The following is a 22,813-nucleotide window of genomic DNA, read 5'->3' on the forward strand; positions in this document are numbered from 1 at the left end:
GAGAAAACGGAGAAGTTCGAAACTCAAACGCGTTCTTCCTCTCACGAGGAAAAATTCGTGCGAATTTTCGATCGGAAACGCAGTTATGATCGGAGGAACCCGCGAAGATGACTATGAAATGCGAAAAGCACGCAGTATCGGGAAAAATATTCTCCATCTAACGATTAGGTCGCGCGTATGTTTCGAATAACCCTAGTATCACTGTTGCCCAGCGCCGCGAAGCGAGAAAACGGAGAAGTTCGAAACTCAAACGCGTTCTTCCTCTCACGGGAAAAAATTCGTGCGAATTTTCGAATTTTCGAATTTTCGACCGGAAACGCGGTTACGATCGGAGGAACTCGCGAAGATGGTGGCAGAATTCGAAACGCGCGCGGTATCGGGAATAAATATTGTGGATCTAGCGATTAGATCGCGCGCCGAAAGAAAATCGGCCGCACTTGCCATAGTTGGCGCACGTGCATAACGAACCGCGCATTGTACGGGGACTTTTTATAATTCGAACGCTTTGATTAGCGTGCAGCCTACCGAACTATACCGGACACGGCCGAGGCGTGAAGGTAAAAGTGCAGCACAATGCGATATCCTCGTTGTTAATCTCGAAGGAGCAGAGTCTGCTATCGGCCTGGAATTAACGGGGCTCCCTGTTCCGGCGAATAAAAATGAAACACGCCTCGCGGGATGTTCGGTATCGACGCGGATAAAAATACGGCGGTTGCAGCGGGACAAAAACAAGCTCGTAGTGTACAACTTTGTTACAATGTCCGTAACGAATTCCCTGCCTGGCAAAAGAATAAAAATCGCTTTAAGGCTAAATCGCGCGGTTGGTTTGACCGTACGCGACGCTTCTATCCCCGCGAGGAGCAACGTAATCTATTATGTACCATCAAATTTAACGATTGCGCCTGTATCTTTATAGTATCGTAATTGTCAATAGCCATCGGACCAGTGTATCCTCCGTCGAACCAGTCGCCCGGCGATTACGATTTCGTTGTTAATTAACATTCGCCAACAAGATTGCCCTCTATTACGTTTTCTTCGCCTCCTCCCCCCCGTTCAACCGTCCTCCTCTGTCCTCCTCTATTTCTATCACAGCGCAGCACCCTCTCTCTCGCGCCGCCGACCTCTGACTTCTTTTTTCGCCATTGCTGAACCCTCTAGGGTTCACTCCTCTCTTTTTTTCGCGGTTTCCGCCAATGGGCGGAGTTCCTCCCTGCTGGCAGGGTTGTCAACCTAGCAACCCTTCTCCCACCCCTTAAGGTCTGACCTTGCGCATCTCATCTCCCTCCGTTTTGCGGGAGGGCGAGAAGAAAAAGGAGAAACGCGACTCGACTCGACCCGACCCGACCACCCCGCGGTTACCTCGAGATTTAAATCGTTCCACACGAAATCGACTTACGAGTAATTCCTACGGCAAAATTGAGTTCCCACGGAATATTTTCTAGCCCCACGCGCTGGGATAGCCCTCGGAATCACTCGCTTCCATCCCGAGATAAACGCACGCTCTTACTCGTCTATGATTCCTAACTCTCGTCTCGAAAAATTACTAACCACGGATTGAAAATAAAATCGAAGTTGTTTCGGGGTAAAGACACGAGAGAGAGAGAGAGACAGGATGATGGCAGAGATCGAGAGAGATAGGCGACGTCTAGGAGATACATCCGCAGACACGGTTGACCTTCCGTTCGTTGAATCAGATATCGCGAGGAGAGATTTCACGGCCGTGGCGCGTGGAAAAGAAGCGGAGAACGCGTTTCCGTGAATCGGCCAAACCAGATTAGGATTAAGCGTACGTGAGACGAAAGCCTGAGCGACCAAAACGGGCTTTCATTAATCCGATTCTTTTCTATCAACCGTGCGACGCGTGCCACGTTTCGCCGGCATCGCTTTATCGGGCCCCGATCGACGCTCGAAAATTCTCTACTCTCGTACAAGGTATCTTAATTTTCTCTCGATCGCGCGTCCAAACGTAAAAATACTGCCGTGTGTTCCACGTCAAGGTGTAGATTCCCGGACGAAACCTAGCCGATCCCAGAATTTTAATCGTACCCCCTGTCATTGTACCCCCTAGTGAAAATTGATGCACGCAACTGTGATCGGGACGAGCAGCAGAAGAAGAAGGAAAGAAAACGACGTAAGTGCCGGGCAAAATTATAAAGGAGCAGCGAGTGGGCAATTAATCGGGCCGACGATTAACATAAAATGTTACGTAAAGCTCACGGTGAATTAGTAATCGATACGATTGCGGTGCTACGCAAATCCGCCAAGTCGAATGTGATCGGGTACCTTCTCTGTCAATATTTTTCTTCCTGCCACCCTCGAGAATATGGTAATGCGAGCTTTTAAACCCTTCCGCGGTTTAAGTTTCCGCGCTATCTACAGGGAAGACCCCGAAGAATGAGAACAAAGAGCGTGTAACGAATGCATAACGAAACAGCAGAGGAAATGGGAGAGAAGCAGAATCTCAGGTGAGAGCGAGCTAATTAACGGGCTAATTGGCCAACTAATCGGCCAATTAATAGACGAACTTATCGACGAGGAAGAAAGAAAGCATTTCGACGATGACCGACAGTTATCGGCAATTTTTCATCTTCGTTCGATAACGCTGCGTTGACGTTAGGCTGGATAAAATGTGACGAGTATAAATACCGCTTTCACGACGTGCATACTTTTCCGTCGCTGCAGTTCGATATCTGCATCGGTCACTGCAGATCGATCGGTCCTCCGTGACGATACGTTGGCGCGTTTTTAAACGACGTTACACCTCGATTTTCCTATTTCGTTCTTATTAAATCGTGTCTAAACGTGGAACCATCGGTTTCTTTCTTAATCTCTGTGAATTTTTGCTCGGTGAGACCAAGGGAAAATCTGCCGGAGGATCGGCCGCGCGCGCCGAGATCCAGCGCGCATTTGCATCGGGAAGATTAGGATTTCCTCGAATCGGTGGTTCGTTACGCACAATGACGCGTGTTTCGACGGATGTTCAACCCTGTCCGAGGCAAATTTATCCTCGTTAGATCCGAACCGCGGGACAATCCATCACCGCGGATAAAAAACGCGCATTCCTATGACATCCAAATTACGGTACGATCAATCACGATAAGCGAACGAACGGCGTTTCTACTGTCTACGGGAAAAAAAACCGAAGAAAAATATTACAGGGGAGGAACGGTTCCTGCCGGCTCGAATCGCGAGGAACCCGAGAGGAAAACCCTTCGACCTTCCGCGGTCCGAATACGAAGCCAACCTGGCGCCGGCGCTTAGGAGGTGTTAAACCAACCCACCGATTCCCTTCCTGTTTATAATCGAAATATTTCCTCGACCGGCGGACGCAAAAACGCCGATTACCGCCGGGAAAACACGGGGCCCATTTCCAGGGGACTAATAACCGCGAGAATCGGTAGAATCGAACGGTTTAAACGTAGACCGGAATTATTCTTGGCTGGCGCGTTGCTACGAAACGAGTTAAAATCCGACATTAAAAACGCGAGCCTTATCGAGTAAGCGTGTTATTTACGTTGGCCGCTTCGCGCCAGTCTAACCGGCTCGAAAGAGCCGTGGAGCGTGAAACGTTTCGTTGCTAAGCATCGATCGTTTTTGGTTCGAAAAGGGTGGACTTTGTCGCAGAAATTTGTTATATATTCGTAAATCGAGGATAGAGCGTAACGCGCGAGATAAATAGAAGAGGAGTGATCTACTTACCTATGTTACAGGCTTGGGTGACGGGCAGGGGTGCGCAGCAGGGCCCGCTGAGGGTCGCGACCCTTATCCGGGGGGATCCACGGGCCCGTATCGGCCGAACGGTCCCGAGGGCCCCAGTGCACCCACTTTTACTGCGGTGTTATCCCAACGGCCGTTAAATCGCACTTCTCACACTTCCCCCCTTGGCTGCCAGTTTTTTCGCCAGCACACACTCGATATTTTGACAATTCGCTCCTCTTTTTCTCCGCTTTTTCGCCGCTTTTTCTCCGCTCTCTCTCTCTCTCTCTCTCTCTCTTTCTTTCTCTCTCTCCGCGTTTTCTCCTCTATCTGTGTGCCACGAGTTTCCTCGCCCGAGCCTCCGCCTTGCCCCCGTTTGCCTGTAACCACGTTTCCGTTGACACTCCGGTTCTTGTCAACCACGATTACCCCGTCGCGGTACCTCTGGTCGTGGTACCCCTCGTCGTGGTATCTCTTGGCGGTTCGCAGTTCGTCGTTTCTATGTTTGTATGCGATGAGTTTTGGGCAGACGGGGAGTTTTATCGGGAAGATGTCGCGATGGTATATATTTCCCGATTTCGTTTCGTCACGATTGTCTCTTTCACCCTTCGCGTATCTCAGCTGACCAGCCGGTACCGCCGGCACATCGCGAACCGTCGTCCACGCGTTAAGATCGTTCTCCTTCGGATCTAGGCACTCCGCGATGGATCATGGCGCCGATGGGACCGGTATCGCGACAGATCTCTCAGACGCGACGTGCGCGTCCTCGCGACGGGCCGCATCAAGAGCTCCCGTCCGTCTTTTACCTTCACGACGGAATCTCGTTGCCTACTTTTCGCAGCAACACGCAACCGCGGCGTGCGCCAATTTCTCTCGACTATTTTTCCAAGATCCGCACTGTGTTTTCTTTCTTTCTTTCTTTCTTTCTTTCTTTTCGTTTTTCTCTCTTTTTCTTTTTCGCTTTTCCCTCTTTGCGTTCTTCACGATACCCGATCGAGGCGAATCGCGGCGGTGGATAGAACTCGAAACGGCGATGCGGGCCGAGGAGAACGCGAACGAATGGGAGAAACGAAACCGGGCAAACGGGATGCGCTTTAACGAGCAACGCGAAACGTGAAACGCAACGATCCCGAGCACGCTCGCCTCGAGTTCGCCAGCCAACTGGCTGCACCTGTGACAGCCGCGAGGGCCCCCCTCTACTTGGACCAGACGTCGCGCGCCTCGCTGGAACGGGCTACGCCCATTGGACACGACCACGGCGCGGGACCTTCCGCGCTCCGTTCCGATTGGCTCGCTAGGCCCCGCTCGGGCGTAGCCAACCCCGTGCGCCGGCAGACATGGCCGTGGAATGGCTGCGGATCTCTGGCGGCGGACGGGACGCTTCTGTCGTTGCTACTGCTTCTGCTGCTTCTGCCGCCGTGTTGTTGCTCGAAATAGCCTGCCGCCTGATTCTCCTCGTCTCTGACGCGCTATCGATCCCCCTTCGGCGTATACCGAAGAGAAGAGTACCTCGCGAAATGCCACAGGTTTCAGAGAATCTTTACCTCTCGCGCCCGCGAAATATTCCTCTCCCCCCTTCACCCCCCCGTCCTTCCCTTTCCTTCCCTTCTCGCCTCTTCTCGCCTCACCGCGCTGTGTCTCCTTCTCCCTTCTCCCTTTCTCCTTTACTTCTTTCTCTCACTTCTTCGCCTTTTCCTCGTCCTTCTCTCGGACACGGCATCTTTCTTTCTTTCTTTCTTTCTTTTTCTACGTTCGTCCGTCGCTTTCCTTCCCGCGGACGTTCCTCCATCTTCTTTCTCGCTCGCTCCGTTATTCGCGCCGATAGCACGCATACCTGCTCGCTGCATGTGTGTATGCGCCCTCTGTTCCACTCGCGAGACATAACCTTATCGCGAGGCTCGTTTTGTGACGGAGGCGTGTACCGACGCAACGCATCGCTTTCTATCGATTAAGGACCTCTTCGCGCTATTGTTCGATGGTTTTAAGAATCGATACTAGTGGATTTTTCCTTTCTTCGAACAACACGAACCACCGCCGATTTCATCCACCGAAAAGATGCGAGAAGATGGATGGTTCGAACATTGTTTATACGATTCACATCCAGTCCGATCTGAGTTCGCGCGTGACTCTCACAGTGCTCGACGAATGCTCGCATTCGCTATGATTGAAAACGATTCGGCAAAATTGTATTCCGCGATGACTCGTTCTCTGCTGTCTACCACTCGCGATGATAAATTTTTAATCTACTTTACCATCGTCTTTTTCCTCCTTTCTTTCCCCGAGAGTTTCACGGAAGAATTTAACGTGTAATCGGAAACGTGTGACACGCGAAAAAAAGTGTAACGGCCGCCCGCGTGCCGCCATAATTAGCCGTAAACAAGTGGCCTCTATAAATTATATCACGGTGGACTGGTTAAGCTTATTACGAGGGTCGACCGTAGACTACTGAAAAGCTGTCAAGATTATTATAGGGTCCCGTGAAAAATCGGCCGTCCCGTAGATGTGTCAATTCGTAACCTTGCACCCGAGTAAGTATAGTCCTTTGCCATCCTGTTTTATCCTCTTACCGCTAACGACCATTATATCCCTTGGAATAGCTCCCGTAAAACGGAATTTCCGTTCTTCTTATTCTCGCATATCCGTTGCACGATCGAACGTTGGAACGGGTCATCGAAGCACCAAAATTGATTTCGTTACAGTAAAACGATCGTTCGGATTTGTGCGTTGCGTATTTGGAAAATCGTTGATTCGAAATATACGACTCGTGGCGACACTAGCGATCGCGTATTATACGAAGCCGTTCGCGATCTGTTCGACGATATATCTAGTAAAAAATGTCGTCATCGGACCTTCTGAATTTCATCGTCAGAGGTCCCTCATTCGCACGATACACTGCCGTGATCGCACGATTGATACAGTTACCGACTATCGATCGTACGTTAACATCGATATGAAACTGCTTCCTTTTCGGTGTATCCCGTTACCATTGTGCTGTAAATCTTGCGACGAAGACAGATATATGGAATTTCATAATCACGAGAATCCTCGAGCGTCGGATTTTTTGCACGTTTTATTCGCAACTCGACCAGCAGTAAATCGTGTTGCGCCAACTTTTAAGAGGCAGTAAAATGCGGTAATACGCAATAACTGTATGAGAATTAATTAACGAGAAATTGATGCTCCTTCGCAAATCAGATTCTACTTAACCTCTAAATATTTCGTCTATAACGCGTTTCGGCGAATCGAACAGCAGGGTAGTCAGTTTTACGAGAATGATAAATTTATTTGACGTTTGTACATGCTTGACGAGAAAAAACGAAAACCGACAGAAAATGCGATAATCGAAAGAAAATGAATTCGTTCTCGGTTCGCATACGCTACTGATATTCGAAATCGTAACCTGTTCGAACAAGATGTTCTGTCCGCGGTGCGGCGCGTAGTTCGTCTTACGCAAATCACGAGGTTAGTTCCGCGAACAAAGAAATACGATCAGTTTTTCTTCCCAGTTGACGCGGCGATTGTACCTGCGACGAAAAAAATATGTCACAGGTATGACAAGCTATTCGTTCCTACGCAATGCCGAGCCATTGTTCCGCGGCTGCTTCGTCTGGCTCGACAAGACGATAAATGGGAAAATGAACGTGGCCTACGAGTTACGATCTTCCGTGTACGGTAATTATTATTGGTTTTCCAGCAAGTCACCATAGTTTATTTAGCTCTCACGATCAAATGAGGAAGTCGTGAACCTGTATTTAAAATATATTATCGAAAATATGACTATAATATGTTCCGCTTGAGAAACTTTTAATGCTCTTTAGAACAATCTTATTTTCCTAATTATTTTTTTAATACGTATCAAATAATAACTTATTTTTTATTAAACAACGAACCTTTGGCGTAAGATAAATGGTATAACGTTTATAGCTTTTCCTTTTCGGTCGACTCGATGTTTTAACCTCCTAAAATAAATAAGCCTGATCGCTACGTCTGACTATATATCGAATAACTCTACTTCGCGCACTTTGGTTTTGAATTGTGATTGCACCAAAGTCCGTAGGTACATGCGTTTAGGGTTAATAGTAAAATACGATATGGTAGAACCATTTTGAGGAGAAATTTATACGCGCATTTATTTCTCTTATCCTGGATATTAGTAGAAAAGGACGGCGCTTGATCAGACTGGTGCATAGAAATGGAATCACGAGAAGAATAAGCGAGAGTAACAACATAGCGAATTTTATTAGTTTTTTTTTTTTTTTCGCAAGATATACGTCTTCGTTTTAAAATGTGCGTTCCAGAATATTAAATAACGAAATAAAAATATTTAACATGTACAAGATACTAAAATAGATATAACTTTCAGTTGCATTGTACTATTACTTTTGTGTCATGCATAAGCAGTAACATTCTTGCATTCGAAAATTGAGTAGATCTAAGACCTGTCCCTCAGAAAGTTCTGCATAATTATATATATTTAATCAATGGTCATTTTGGATAATATCCAATCCATTTTCTGTACGTAATATTCATTGTTTCTTCTACTAAATTATCTATAGGGTGTATTATAAAAGGTATGGATGTTAAGCCGATAATGGTTGGAATCCACTTATTTTTTAAAACCATGTTATTGCTTCTCTTTTGTACGAATTGAACAGCAGCACAAACTCTGTTAATTGTGAATCCAGGAACAATTACAGATGCAAATGATTGCCACAACAAGGTATCTGACATAGAAAGTAAAGTACTTTTTGTAACTTTTGGAGTAACATTAGCCTGAAACATAAAATGTTTATAGCAAATTTTTATCGATATATGTAATATGTTTAAATAATATTTTTATATACTTAACTTACTCGATAAACTTTAAGGCCCTTATTAACCGTGTCTGCAAGAACATATCCACTGGCTAGTGCATAACTGAGCCATACAATTGAATTTGGAACTATAGATCTAAAAGCTTCTCCAACCTCATTTGCATATCCTGTAAAAATAATAAAAAATGATATACACAATTTATAATACAACATACGAAATATAAGATTAATTTTTAAAAGATAATTAAAACTACTTAAAACAACAAAGAAAATTCAGAATAACGAATTAAAAGATGATTTTAACTTTTTGTTACCTAAATATCTGACAGGTGTATCACGGTATAAATCCACTTCTTTTTTTATTTCTTTCATGGTGAAAATATGATTTATAAAATTTAAATATTACTAAACATAACCTATTTTAATGTATCTGACACGTTGTTCGTTGCCTTAAATGACATACAATGGCATGGTATCGATTTTGTTCCTAATATTCTAAGTTACGTAACTTATAAGTAATTAAGTACACTTCTGGCAAATACAATAAATGTACTTTTAGTGTAGTTACAGAATAAGTTATAAAAAATATAGTCCTTTGAAAAGATTCAAAGGATTTATGACCAAATTTCATGTATAGGGAATTTTATTTCTTGACACTTCTGTTAAAATGTCAACAATTTATAGGCGGTCAAAAATTCAAAATAATGAAGGAATAACGTTAACAAATTAATTGCATAAATTTTTATTTGTTTATATAATTATGATATAAAAAGGTACCTAAAAATCACAATAAGTCAAATTACAAATTTAGTTTCCAATAATATTCTTTTAAATGCTATATAAATATGTATGAAATGTAATCAGTAATTTAGGCTTTATTATTAAACCATGTTTAAATTTTATGAAAGAAAACAGTAAACGGTATGTAAAATAACTAAAACTGAAATAGAAATGTATTAGAACTGAAATACATTAGTCGTGTAATTGAATATTATTAAAAACAATTTGAATGTTAGTGAAGAATATTAAGAGTTACGTCTTAAAATAAAAAGAGAATTTGCTAATTTATAAAAGTTTCAAAAGCAAAATATATAAACATAATACTGAATTTATATCAACGCATGCAAGTATGGCGCTCAATCCTATTATCTCGTTTGTGTATAACATAACCTTCGAATGTCCTTTAAATCGGAGAAATGTTATCCCAAATTTTAATGGATTAGCTTGCTCTTCCAGAAATATGACAGGACCGTAATATTCGTAAGTGAAAATAGTTGGTACATCACCATTCAAGATGATAGATCTCAATTTAATTAGGGAATACTTTAGTATGCAAGTTAATGAAATAATTTGTTGGTGGTGGTTTTACATCAATGAAATTTCATGGCAGTTATTAATAGCTGTTACCGCGTATCTTTGTGTTTGTATTTTTCTCTATTCAATCTTGAAGAAAGTTAGCCACACAGCGTGGCAGTTTCCAGGTCCACCTGCCAGAATACTGTTAGTTACAGCTCATCCTGACGATGAGGTCATGTTTTTTGGTCCACTGGTGCACTGGGTTACAAGATCAAAGGCTAGTGAAATTTACCTCCTCTGTCTTAGCAATGGTACGCTTATTGAATCCATATGGAAATAATATATTCCAAGGGTTAGGATATTTCTATGTATTTTTTCAGGTGGAGATAGGAGAAGAAAGGAAGAGTTATGGCAGTGTACAAAAATATTAGGAATTCCAGAAGATAATGTAACTATAATAATGTAAGAGATTATTTCATTTGCTTTATTTACAAAATAACTTATTATTAATTATTTGAATATAGTTAAATATTATGCTTTTAATCTTCTATCTTAGTTCAATAAATACATGTATAGGAGTACAGAGTTACCTGATGATCAAAATGTACAATGGCCAACAGAGATAGTGGCAGAATGTATTTTACAGTATGTAGAATGTTATAAAATCAATGCAGTTGTAACATTTGATAAATATGGTATAAGCAAACACAAGAACCACATTTCCTTATACTTTGCTATAGCTGCACTATGCATAGAAAAAAAAGTACCATATTGTTAGTACTGTTTATTGGTGAATGGAATTAAGTTGCACAAAATTTTAAATAACTCAGTCTCTTTTCAGATTGTAAACTATACATTTTAGAATCTGTGAATATAATTAGAAAATATGTACAACTTTTAGATTTACCAATTAGCTTATTATCTGCTTCATATTGGTATTTGCTAACATATGATCAAAAAACTATTATAAAAGTAAGTGTGCAGCTAATAAATATAAAATCAAAAAATTTATTCCGTTCATAGTTGCTAATATGTGCGAATTATTTTTATAGAAAGCTATGACTGCACACAAGTCACAGTATGTTTGGTTTCGAAAATTGTACATGATATTTTCGCGATACACGTTCATTAATACCTTCCAAGAAATGAGTGCTCTTGATCTGGAGTTGGATCTCCAGTTTGATGACGAGTAATCTACGTTACTTTATGCTATTGTACAGATCGCAATTAATTGTACATAAATTAAAACCGAATTTTTAATTCATCTATTAATATATAATACAATCGCCATAGGATTCCCGAAGTAATTTTTAAACTGTTTTTAAGAATTAAACGTATATATCGAGTAGAGAGTATTTTTTATTCGACCTTACAGAAATATACAAATGTTTAGAAATAAAAATGTATCGCAAGAATAACAATAAATTCATTTTGTATTACACTTATTATAATTCGTGCGTTAACCTTTCTTACATAATTGTTTTATCACAAACTTGTGTAAAGTAAAATGTAATTTCCAATTTGATATGTACTTATTATATATGTGTAATATGATATTTATTTTTAATTTATTGAGCGCTCAACAGAACTTTGAATTACCATTAAATAATTTGAGCAAGTATGAAATTATTGCAAGTTAAACTTGCTATTTTAAGTAGCCATTTTTAATATTGTTATGATTTAAATAATTTTGTTATAATTTAAATCGCATTAGATTTGGCACAGTTAAGATTTGTGCATAAAATACAATTTGAACTACTTTTCTATTGTCATTTTAACGTTTCACAGTAAAATTTAATCTTTTTCTAATAATTATACTACAGCAATAGACCTGTAATGTAACACTCAATTATTCATGCTATAAGAAATGATAATTATTGAATTATAAATCCTAGAGATACTTTTTAGCTATGAAATGAAATTATTAGAAATGTAACTAGAAAGTTAAAAAAGAAAGAAAGAAAAACATAATAGAAAATAATAAATGTTCGACATTTTTTTCAACACTTTGATAGCAATATGTAATGTGAATAATTTTCTTAGTTTATCTTAAGAAAGTACAAAAAAGCTGTACTTTTTACATAAGAAAATCTCAATAAGAACAATATTAAATAGAATACAATGATACAGTCTGTGTCAATAAACAGTCTCATATAATATAAAGACAATATAAAAGAAAACTGTAATACTAAATAATATATTAATGCACTGCAGAAACTTGTTTATATGAAATATAAGTATATATATATATATATATTTATATAAACTATTTACTATATATATAAAGATATATAGTTTATATAGAAAGTATATATAGAAAGTATATTCTCTGTGCGCTTATATTTGTTATATTTCGCACATATGTACTAAGTAGTTTCAGACGAAAAGAAGTACATTGTGTCAACAAATATGTACGAAATATGGAATGTTTTTGTATGTCTTATACTATATATAGAAATTCAACAAATAATCGAATAAATTAACGCTACGAAAGATGAAATTCTTATTTGCCTCAAATCGGATGTATAGCTTTAAGACAAAATAAATGCTTACAAGACAGTCGCAGAATATGGACGGCATAAAGTGTTCCCGCGAGATCCTCGATCAGTAAACTACTACAACATTAATCAATTAGTAGAATACTGAATTTAGGTACATAGAGAAGAATAACATCGAATAGTTATCAATTCTTGTAGAATAAATATCTTCAATCTTTTGTAAACAAGAATATTGGAGTTATAAAGGATTCATCGCGAAGATCTCGCGGGCCGTATCCTAGAATCTATCTTTAGCACGATGATGCGAGCTCAAGGTTCCCATACCGGGTTGGGGAGAGTCTGGATCTCCTGGGTCTTGCAGGTACTGAAGTTCTTGTAATTCTTGAAACTTTTCATGATCCCTAATATGTGCATAATTGGCAGATAAACACATCAAATAATGTACAAGACTTAACACAACCAACATAGCAGCTACGGTTGCCAAAATAAACATGACTTCTGCCTTTTCAACAAAATCTTTACAAAATAGTTTTACTTCTTGTGGTCCACATACTTTCATATCCTCTATTCTTGTGTTATTTGGAAATATGAAACCTTTAAAAAATACAATACATAAAATGTAATCTCCCAAAAGTAATTAATCAATTGAAAAACTCATTAAAAAAAAAAGTATTTATACAAGTTATTATACAAACAATAACTTACTAAATTGGGTAAAATCAATACATTTATCAAGAGATTGGACACTAGGATTACTACATAAACCCCAGAATATAGTAAAAATCCAAGCAATTATAACCATAAATGCAAATATTAGAAGCCAACCTAGTTGTAGTATATAAGTGATTGTCATGAACTAAAAAATATAAAGTATATCTCTTTTTCTATTCTCCATACTGCAGATACTATTATAATCTATAATAATAAAGTTACATACAACAGCACAAGAAATACGTCCACCAACTCTAGACCTCCATGCTCTATATACTTTATGTCTTGTAGCTCCAGTTGCAAGACAACCAACACATAATATCATAAAACCCAAAGCTGCCATACTAGCACCAATTGTTGCGAAAGTTAACTGAACAGCTTCCAAGTATCCGAGTCTTAAATGAAATACCTTGTAACATATGATAATGATTAAATACATTAAACATAACAGAACATAAAAGAATTATAAAATAATTATTATAATAACTTACCTGATCCATCATTAAAGAACCTAATGTAACACCTCTATACATTGTACCACAAAATATACCTACTCCTAAGCAACACACTATTGTTGCAATAAGAGTTGCATATGGCACTCTAGCCATACAGTCATTACACATGCTCCCTACAAATAGTAAAAAATTGGTTTATACATAACTTAATATTGTGTAAATAAATAATAAAATAATATTATAATGTTAAGTACTACCGATTTTTTAAATATTATGTAATAATATATACATTTACATTAAAAAGAACTTACTACAAGATCGATTGTCATAATCAAACCCATGAAGACTTCTTTCGGAAAATCTATCTACACTAAAATTGCTTTCAAATCGTCTACGTAACGGCAAGATATCACTTGGATCTTGTTGATTTCTCATATTTAATTATAAACAACTTCAACATCCGATTGATTGAGGTGTTAAACGATGATTAACACGATGAATGAGTAATCTTTATATATATATATATATATATATAGATAAGATTATGATGCGTACCGTACGTGATTGCGCGTGATATTGAATTCCTACTACGAAATTCCTACTGTTCCGAGTAACAACCTACCTTTATGTCCCTATCTTGAATAATAAAAAAATTATTGTAAATTTTTTTGCTTACCCATTTTTCGATTTTATTCGTGTTCAAGGTTAGGTTCGTTTTAAATGGGCACTGCCCGTTGTTGATCCCGAGACTACACGTTAGAATTCTCTCAATTAATGTCGTAATTGAATGTCATTCTGTTGTATTAGTGAATAACATCCCACACGCGGCTCGTAATTACACATCCGTACGTTACACCATTTGTTCACGAAGACCCCATAGATTTCGACATACTGATGTTATTATCAGCTTCTATCTTTCTTTAATATTTCTATATGTTTTATTAAAATAATTTGTAATAGTGAAGCAATATACATTAACACTACACAGTCATTTTTCCGAGTTAACTTAAATATACATGTTCTCGAAATATCATTTGTTTTTTAATAACCCTTTAAAACAAGCCAATATGGCGACAAAAAGGTAAAAGTGAATGGGATCGTTGTTCTCTCAAAAAATTGTTCGGAAAATTAAACACTGTGTTTCCTTTTAATACTGTCAATTAGTTAATTAGCATTTTAGTTTACACTTATAATACTTCTAGGTGTCATTGATTTGAATAGCTTTATTTTAAATTTGATTAAAATTTACATTTGAATTTAAATTTCCTATAGAATTACATAAAAATATTGATTCTTTTATTATAGAATTTTATAAATTAGAATTCAGATATAAATATATTTAAAAAAAATAATAAAATGTATCTGTCTTATTATATTCCAAAAATCAATTTCTTCATAATTAAAAGATACAGTATATGTCATAGTAAATGTATAAAAATAGTTTTACTCTTATTATCATTAAACTACTTTAAATCTATAGTTTATATAAAATATTTAATGTCTAAATATATATTTAAAACTACCGGATATTTTTGTGTTTCGGTTGAAAAAGATATTTAATAATTGTTGGCAATTGATGTAATTTTTCTTTAATAACGTGAGGTACTTCCAAGTTTTGTTGATAATGTTGATTATATTTAGTAACAGTACCGTTATTACTTTCATAAACTATACCACCGCCATAGCTTGGAGGACTTACCTATAGATAATAAATTTAATCAAATTATACAGTTATTTTGATAAATTAAGTTTTTAATATTCTAGTATTTAAAAGTGTACTTACAGTTAAAGTAGAACCATCCTTATAATCAACACAAATATCTCCCGAAGATAATTGTGTTGCAGTACCTATACCCGGAACTACTACTTTATAAGTATTATTACTTGTATTTCTCATCGATTTCATTTTTCGTGATCGTGAGGCTACCGTTGAAATAACGGAACTAGCATCAAAGGATGGCATCTAAAGTATTAGTAAACAAATGTATACTTTTTACATTATATTTTATAAGAAAATATATTTGACTACATACCACGGGTGTATTATTTGTTGCTTGCGAAATATTTTCTTTCCCTTGTAAACAAGGAGAATCATTTAAGGCCGTATTAGGCCTACGTCCAATAATAATAGGAAAACAAGAATGTCCTGTAGCTGCTTCCAAAGATGTTAAAGTAGACTCTAATAACAAACAACGCTGATAACATTCTGAATAATGTTCATAATAATCATCGAAATGTGGTGGAAATTCACCCTCGATATAAATAGGGCCATCATTTCTTTCAGTTATTTTTACGACACCATCAACGCATGCGATCTATAACGATTAAAATCTTAATTTTTTTAATATCGTTTATAATTTATAACATTTATTTCTGTACCTTTACTCCATTATAAAAGTGAATTTCACAATCTGGATGTGGACCATTCTCCATAAATAAACATTTTGATTGTTGACTATACAGTGTTATTTTTGGAGTTTTTGCTCTTACAAGTTTTATAAAACGAGAAGCATATACATATTTTTTGTGATGGCGCGGAGGTAAGTTTTCGTATGAATAAATACTATCTGCTCCACGAGCAGGTAACGCGGGTGGTTGGCCACCAACATCTGTTGGAGCTGCTGGTTTGTAGAGAATAACTCTTAAACCATCACTTGATATTCGACATACTTCACTTATTTTTTCCTGTAACAAAAAGATAATTATATTTGGAAAATTTTTAAGAACAATTAATTTTTTTGTACGTACGATGCCATTTCTACGTTTAATAAATTCTATGCAAACTTCTCCATTTTCTAGAATAGTAAGAATTGCATTTTTCGTTCTGTGTCTAGTTGGTTGCAATCTTTCGGATGACAAAGGTGAAGTTTGTAACTTTCCTCCATCTTCAGTACTTTCAAAACAATTTTCTATCTTTTCTTTCTTTTTATATTTATCATACTTGTGTTTGTCAATATCTTGATACACGTCGCAACCGCTATATTGCTCACATTGTGAAAAAATTTTACTTTGTGGTGGTGGTGGTATTCCAACTAATACGGAATTTTGCTTAACGTAATAATCGATATAATTTGTTTTACGTGAATGCGTTTTTACAATAGGCTCAGATAAAGCTTCACTTCTTGCACTAATCATAGGTCCAAGACCATTCGACATAATAGGCATTGTTGACATTCTTTCTTCTGACCTAGAACGCATTCTTGGTCTTCCATATGAGGATAATGTTCTTCCAACTCCTGAATCAATCATACCATCTCCTAATAATCCTTTACTCATATTATTCTTTTCCTATTGATATAAATATTTATAATAAGCTAGATGAATAATTGTTTTATGTGATTTTTCAGTCACTACTTACACTGTGTAATTTATTTCTTTCCAAATTAGCTATAAATGGATGTTTCGGTATATCACGCAAACGAATTCTGTCCTTTGGATTTTTTTTTAATAATTTATCTATTAGATCTTTAGCATTATCTGATAAATGTGCTGGCATAACATAATCAGCCATGACTACACGTGTTAAAGTACTTTTAACGGCATCTGTATCAAATGGAGGTTTGCCAACTAATAAAGTATATAACATGCATCCTAGACTCCATACATCTGCTTCTAACCCATGTGATGATCTTGTTGCTATCTATAATAATATAAAAAAATATAAAAAGTACAATAAATAAATGTGTTCATATGTTTTAAACATATTCATGAAACATTTGGCAAACCTCAGGTGATATGTAATTTGGAGTACCACACATAGTTAAGTGTTTCTCATCAGGCCTTGTCAATTGAGTAGCTAGTCCAAAATCTGCTATTTTCTATGAATCAATATTGAATGACTTCTATATATTCAGTTTAATTACCTTAATTAAAGAATAATATAATTGTATTATATGATTTTTCTTACCACTTGCATGTCTCTTGTTAAAAGTAAATTAGAAAGAGACATGTCTCTATGAAGTATCTGATGTGAGTGTAAATATAATAATCCTTGTACTACTTGTCTTATTATACGGCCAGCTAAAATGATAAAAATATATATAATATATATAAACTGATAAAATAACAGTAATTATGAATTTATTTGTATTAATACCTTGCTCTTCAGGTATTGCACGAGAGCCCTGTATTTTAAGAAAACGTTGTAGTTCTCCATTATGACATAATTCTAACACCAAATAAACATAGTTGGCATCTTCAAAGAATGTGTACAATTCAAGTACTGCTGGGTGTTTCAACCTTGAATGAATACCTACTTCTTGTCGTACTCTACCCACCATTCCAGCAGCTTGCATTAATTTTTTGTCGATCTGAAATTGTTTATAAAATAGATGTACATTTATATGTGTAGACATATTTAACCTCAAAGATCATTCGAATTACCATTTTTATTGCAACTTCTATACCACTGCGAAGACATTTTGCTCGATATACACTTGCAAATCCTCCTTTCCCAAGTAAGTTTAATACTTCGTAATCCTAGGATTAAACATTATTAATTTAACGTTATAATAAAATAAATAAGTGTTCAAATTCAAAAATCTAACCTCTATTTGTTCACCGAATCCTCCCGATAGCGGTGGCATTTCCAGCACTCTAGTGATAAAGCCGTATAGCCGTTTCACTCACCACGATCACTAAATACCACCTTTTCTATGTATATAATTTTTTTAAAATTAAATACATTTAGGAAATTTATTAATAAATTTGTAAATAGAAATGACATGGCGCGTTCGCCATATTTAAATTTCACATACTTTCAAATTCCATAGGTGGCGTTTTAAAAACAGATTTTATTTGTCACTTCAAAATGTTCGCAAAATAACCAATTTATAATATAACTATAATAGGATTAAATGGACAATAATAAAATTACTCGAATTTTTTGTGAATTTAAATGTGTTTTCAATGTCCACAATTGTAATTCATACTAAATAACGGTAATTACAAATTAATTACAAATAATATACAGCACAATTTTTATATTATGCATTCGGATTGTATTAATGTTTTAGCGAAATTGGACGAAATATTGAAATGCTGCACATTCTTTTGACATTAGTACATGATTAATCTACAATATAAATATTTTGATGTTTAGTTCTTATAATAAATACCTTACATTTACATTTTTAATTATTAGTTTCACTTTCACTGTGTAAGGAAATAATTCATACTATAATTGTACACTTATTACACCTTTCATTTATGAATTATTTGTGGCACAGGATTCGTTTACATCGCGTTTTATATTATTGACCTATGATTTAAACTACCATACATGAAAAGTATGGAGTACTTTTCTCTTCATTAGGTCAGTCTTTAGAAATAACACAACTACAATTAATAACTCAGCGATGTTCAGTACTTTTACTAAAAAAAAAAAAGACTGACATTACATTAAAGTAAGGAATTATTTTGAGTATTCATAGGCATAGGATTTTGACATCGTTGTGCCGGAGGTTGATAAATGGGTTGTGTGCTTCTTTGTTGATTACGTTTTTTGTTATAAGCAAATTTATTTGCAGGAACAACACCACTTCCTCCTCTTCGAAATTCCATACCTGCTATAGAAACTTTTATAAATAACTTTCATCTTTATATACTTGAAATATAGACAATTTAAATATTGCAAAAAAATTGTAGATTTACCAGTTATATGATTTTGAGTTTGGTCATATCGTAACTGCCTATTATTAAATCGTTGATCCGATTGTTTTTGATCCATAACATAATCTTGAACAGCTTGATTCTACATTTAAATGCAAACTATTTATTATCTATGTATGATATTAAAATTACATCCACGTATATTTTACATACATCATCTGTTATAGGTGAACAATCCACTTGAAGTACTTCTTCATAATTTTCAAATCCTTTAAACTGCACAACGCATGTCCTGTCTGATACGCCTGTTACTTTCGCGTTATAATACTATATTTAAAAAATAACAATTGAAAATTTATAATAATACAACTGACAATACAACAAGGTTTTGATTATAATCGATTATACTATCTCACCCTATTGTCTTCCCAGTATTTGGCTAGACATTCATCACCTACGCGCCAAACCCAAGTACTGCCAACAGAAGAAACATTGGTATTTTGATTGTTACTGTATTGGTTTTGACTCCTTTGATTGTTGGATCCTAAAGTCCCTTTGCCACCTGAATTTTCAGTATCATAGTGATTATAATTCCTGCCAGCACCGAAATGTTTTCCTTGTTGATCTTGCGGAGCTTTATAATAATTATTACTATTCATAATATTTGTTCCATTCGTACGTGTATGCACATTATAATTTCTGGAATCATTTAATTGAGATTTCTGATACGTTTTATTTAAAGTATCTTGTTGAGAATAACTGTGATTATCCTGATTTCGTTGAAATCTCGGTGGTTTATTTTGTTGAGAATGATTCCCTCCATTATACTGCGAGTATTGAGTGTTAGAATTATTAAAGTTTGATTTTTTGCTATTCTTATTTTCTTCTAAATGTCTTGGAGGGACTTGATACCCACGACCTCCTTTCTGAGATCTACATGAAGAAAACTTCAGTTACCAAATTATATGACAGAAAAAAATTCTATTAGCAATGGAGCATACCTTCCACTTTTTCCACTTTGTGATTCATTATTTTTAAGTTCAATTTTATCATAACTGTTTTCAGTATTCGGCGTATAACTGTTCTGAGATGGATTACTCGATTCCGTAGATTCAGATTGCAGAGGTAATTTATCTTCAAGAAAATCAAAAAGCGATATTTTTCCACTACTTGGTTTACCTTCCTCGCTTTTTTTATCGAATCGTTTATTTCGTGGTTCTCGCGCTTCTCGTGGTTCTTTAAACGAACTGCAATGAGGAATCAATAATTAAAAAATTATATAAATTTAATATATTAACATAAAAGAAATGGATATACTTGTGTCTGTTATCTGTTTTCTGCAAGCTTTTTAAAGCTTTGTCAACGTTATTTCGATTAACTTTTAAGGCATACTCTGCTTGTTCTATAGAAAAACCTTGATCTACGATTTTTTGTACACTGTGATCTAGGAGCTGTAAAGTAATTATGTAAGATAAAACTGTTTTAAATTTAACCAAAGTAAATATACTTAATAGCATATACCTGTTTATTTCCTCCACCAAAAGCTTTCTTACTGCCTTGTTTAGCAGCTTCTGCTATAGCATCCTTACGTTGAGCTTCAAATTCTGTATTTTCTTTACTAGACTTTTCTTTTTCTGCTAAAGCTTTAAAATTTCTGTCATGTTCAGGAACTTTTGTAATTTTCTTTCCAAATGGTATCCATGGTGGTGGGCCACCTTCTTCTGCTGATCTCATTCTTGTATGCAATGCCAATTTCTGTTAAAAAATATATTTCTTAATTTCATATAAACTAGAACTGAATGATATAACATACTTTGTTCAATTCCCATTTTTCTACAAGATTTGTTACTTTTCCTCCAAGCACTTGTGCTATGTTTGATGGTCTTAATAAAATAATTCCATGAGATATTGGTAAGTTTCCATGACCAATTAGTATTTTTGTACCAGGAGGTGTATTTAAACTGTAATATAATTAAACTCACCAAAAATTCAAAATTCACCAGATTGGTTTTTCATATAAATTTATAACATGGAAATAATTAATATTATCTATATAATTAATAAAGCTTTGATTTTTTACCTTAATGGTGGTATATGTTCAACTTCTATAGCTTGAAAATTATTTTTACCATCTGTTAAAAAGAATTTTAACAAACGAGGAGCTGACCGAGAATCTTCAATGTTTTTAGGAACAGCTACATTGCGTATTTTCTGTATTTGTAATACTATATTACCCTGAGTTATATCTCCTTGACCATTACCAACCTCTCTTAAATCAAGCTATACAATGTACAAAAAAAGAAGAATTAAAATATATGAGTAATTATATTCTTGAGAAAATGTTATATAAGGAACTATTCTTACATCCAATAATCGCTTGATAATTTTCTGTATATCATTTATACTTCCAGAATCACTCGCAGTATTATAACCATGATCTGTAATGTACCTAACGCAAATATTTACAAATATTTATATGTCCAAATTTAAAAACTGATATTTGTGTTTTTGAACGACAGTGTTCATAAATAATAAAATACACGAGTTTTTATACGAACCACCCCTTTTCTTTCAATTTTTCCATAGTATGCACTGTCATTTTTTTCTCGAACCAGGTTTCTCAGTGAAACGGTCGTTTTGATTCGGCAACTTTCTCAGGTGAAATTTCATGCACGTTACATGCGTACATTCGACTTGTACATAAACATGTGTCAGCTGACGTGTTAACCAGTAGAAAACTAATCGTCAAGATATCAATAATCCTAAAATCAAAAGCAGCTATTTTTACAGCTAATCAGAATCGTTTATTATGCATTACAGTGCCACTTTACTTGTCCAAATAACGAACAAAAGGAACCGCGCCTATTAAACCTCGAATTCTTTGCCACCATCTTGAACATTTAGTGCACAGTGATTTTAAGATCGATATATCGGTACTATGTAGCAATAAGTTAGTATCGATACATCGAGTATTATTTGAACAAGGTGCTACTACTACAGGCATCATATTGTTCTGTAATAAATTACATGTTGTTGACATTTCAAGTAATATTTCATTGCATTTTTGAACTCCTAGCATACATAAGGAATAAAATAAGCATGTATTTAACATAAATTTCTAATAACTTCTTATTTTAAATACGAAATTCAACTATATTGTTAAATTCGCACAAAATTATATGATTCGCATATAACCGTCATTCTTGTAACGCTTGTCGACACTATGTGCCACTCAAAACAATCGACAAGGCGGAATAGATGCAAAGAGGACGAATAAAGAAAAAAGGAAACTACGGTATCCATTTGTAAATCAAGGTATTAGAATTTGAATGAATTCTTATTTTAATTCGATTCGCCTAGGTCTACCCTATAGTTACAAAGTAATTATGCCTAAACAGAAACAGAGTGAAATCAGTGTCGTACAGATTTTGTAAAAAATCACCCAAAGGAGATCAAGTAGATGAGTGGATTAATCGAATGTAACGCATCGTAATTTGAAAATGATGCTTTAACATAGTTATATGAAGAAAATGGGTCATGAGTGTAGGTTTCGTGCGTTAAGTTCTAAAATCGAATTCTAGTCATCTGTAAGAGTTACGTTTCTCGAATATTTGAAATTCCATGAATTGTAACTGTTGTATTTATGTAAGTATAAAACAAAACTATCGCAGAGTACAATATTTTTATTAATTTTTGAATAACCTATCAAATTATTTATTAACCTATTCAGTCA

General features: G+C 35.8%; 5 protein-coding genes across 9 annotated transcripts; 1 reads left to right on the plus strand and 4 right to left on the minus strand.

Moving 5' to 3' along the window:
* Positions 1-7,989: 7,989 nt before the first annotated feature.
* LOC108552478 (mitochondrial fission process protein 1) lies at positions 7,990-8,900 on the minus strand. Its single transcript, XM_017907045.1, has 3 exons — positions 8,825-8,900; positions 8,550-8,677; positions 7,990-8,469 (listed from the first exon to the last, which is right to left on the minus strand). Exons 1-3 carry the CDS (start codon positions 8,880-8,882, stop codon positions 8,182-8,184), a joined length of 474 nt encoding a protein of 157 aa, XP_017762534.1. The 5' UTR covers positions 8,883-8,900; the 3' UTR covers positions 7,990-8,181.
* Positions 8,901-9,576: 676 nt separating this feature from the next.
* PIG-L (phosphatidylinositol glycan anchor biosynthesis class L) lies at positions 9,577-11,102 on the plus strand. The gene is made up of 5 exons (XM_017907042.1): positions 9,577-10,117; positions 10,187-10,268; positions 10,383-10,579; positions 10,648-10,778; positions 10,859-11,102. The coding sequence occupies exons 1-5, from the start codon at positions 9,805-9,807 to the stop codon at positions 10,997-10,999; spliced, it is 864 nt and encodes a 287-aa protein (XP_017762531.1). The 5' UTR covers positions 9,577-9,804; the 3' UTR covers positions 11,000-11,102.
* A 1,142-nt stretch (positions 11,103-12,244) lies between these two features.
* M6 (neuronal membrane glycoprotein M6) lies at positions 12,245-14,507 on the minus strand. 2 transcript variants are annotated; one of them, XM_017907040.1, is made up of 5 exons: positions 14,147-14,507; positions 13,507-13,643; positions 13,242-13,424; positions 13,010-13,160; positions 12,245-12,898 (listed from the first exon to the last, which is right to left on the minus strand). In XM_017907040.1, exons 1-5 carry the CDS (start codon positions 14,148-14,150, stop codon positions 12,582-12,584), a joined length of 792 nt encoding a protein of 263 aa, XP_017762529.1. In that variant the 5' UTR covers positions 14,151-14,507; the 3' UTR covers positions 12,245-12,581. The 2 variants fall into 2 exon arrangements, with proteins under 2 accessions (XP_017762529.1, XP_017762528.1); XM_017907039.1 differs by lacking the exon at positions 14,147-14,507 and adding an exon at positions 13,782-13,905.
* A 482-nt stretch (positions 14,508-14,989) lies between these two features.
* On the minus strand, positions 14,990-18,211 carry SAK (polo like kinase SAK). The gene is made up of 11 exons (XM_017907037.1): positions 18,018-18,211; positions 17,854-17,949; positions 17,567-17,780; positions 17,378-17,490; positions 17,196-17,288; positions 16,829-17,110; positions 16,219-16,758; positions 15,850-16,155; positions 15,504-15,785; positions 15,254-15,433; positions 14,990-15,169 (listed from the first exon to the last, which is right to left on the minus strand). The coding sequence occupies exons 1-11, from the start codon at positions 18,054-18,056 to the stop codon at positions 14,990-14,992; spliced, it is 2,325 nt and encodes a 774-aa protein (XP_017762526.1). The 5' UTR covers positions 18,057-18,211.
* Positions 18,212-18,664: 453 nt separating this feature from the next.
* On the minus strand, positions 18,665-21,983 carry Tdrd3 (Tudor domain containing 3). Of its 4 annotated transcripts, none has more exons than XM_017907036.1 (12): positions 21,912-21,983; positions 21,639-21,842; positions 21,445-21,529; positions 21,161-21,360; positions 20,894-21,041; positions 20,602-20,835; positions 20,398-20,531; positions 20,082-20,327; positions 19,497-20,013; positions 19,294-19,407; positions 19,123-19,222; positions 18,665-19,034 (listed from the first exon to the last, which is right to left on the minus strand). In XM_017907036.1, exons 2-12 carry the CDS (start codon positions 21,677-21,679, stop codon positions 18,871-18,873), a joined length of 1,983 nt encoding a protein of 660 aa, XP_017762525.1. In that variant the 5' UTR covers positions 21,680-21,842; positions 21,912-21,983; the 3' UTR covers positions 18,665-18,870. The 4 variants fall into 4 exon arrangements, with proteins under 4 accessions (XP_017762525.1, XP_017762521.1, XP_017762523.1 ...); XM_017907032.1 differs by having other exon boundaries at positions 18,665-19,037; XM_017907034.1 differs by having other exon boundaries at positions 18,665-19,037; positions 21,639-21,818; positions 21,912-21,978.
* Positions 21,984-22,813: the final 830 nt, after the last annotated feature.

This window comes from Eufriesea mexicana, unplaced genomic scaffold, assembly GCF_001483705.2.
Source record: "Eufriesea mexicana isolate 0111107269 unplaced genomic scaffold, ASM148370v2 scaffold6846, whole genome shotgun sequence".
In the NCBI taxonomy this organism is placed as follows: Eukaryota; Metazoa; Arthropoda; class Insecta; order Hymenoptera; family Apidae; genus Eufriesea; species Eufriesea mexicana.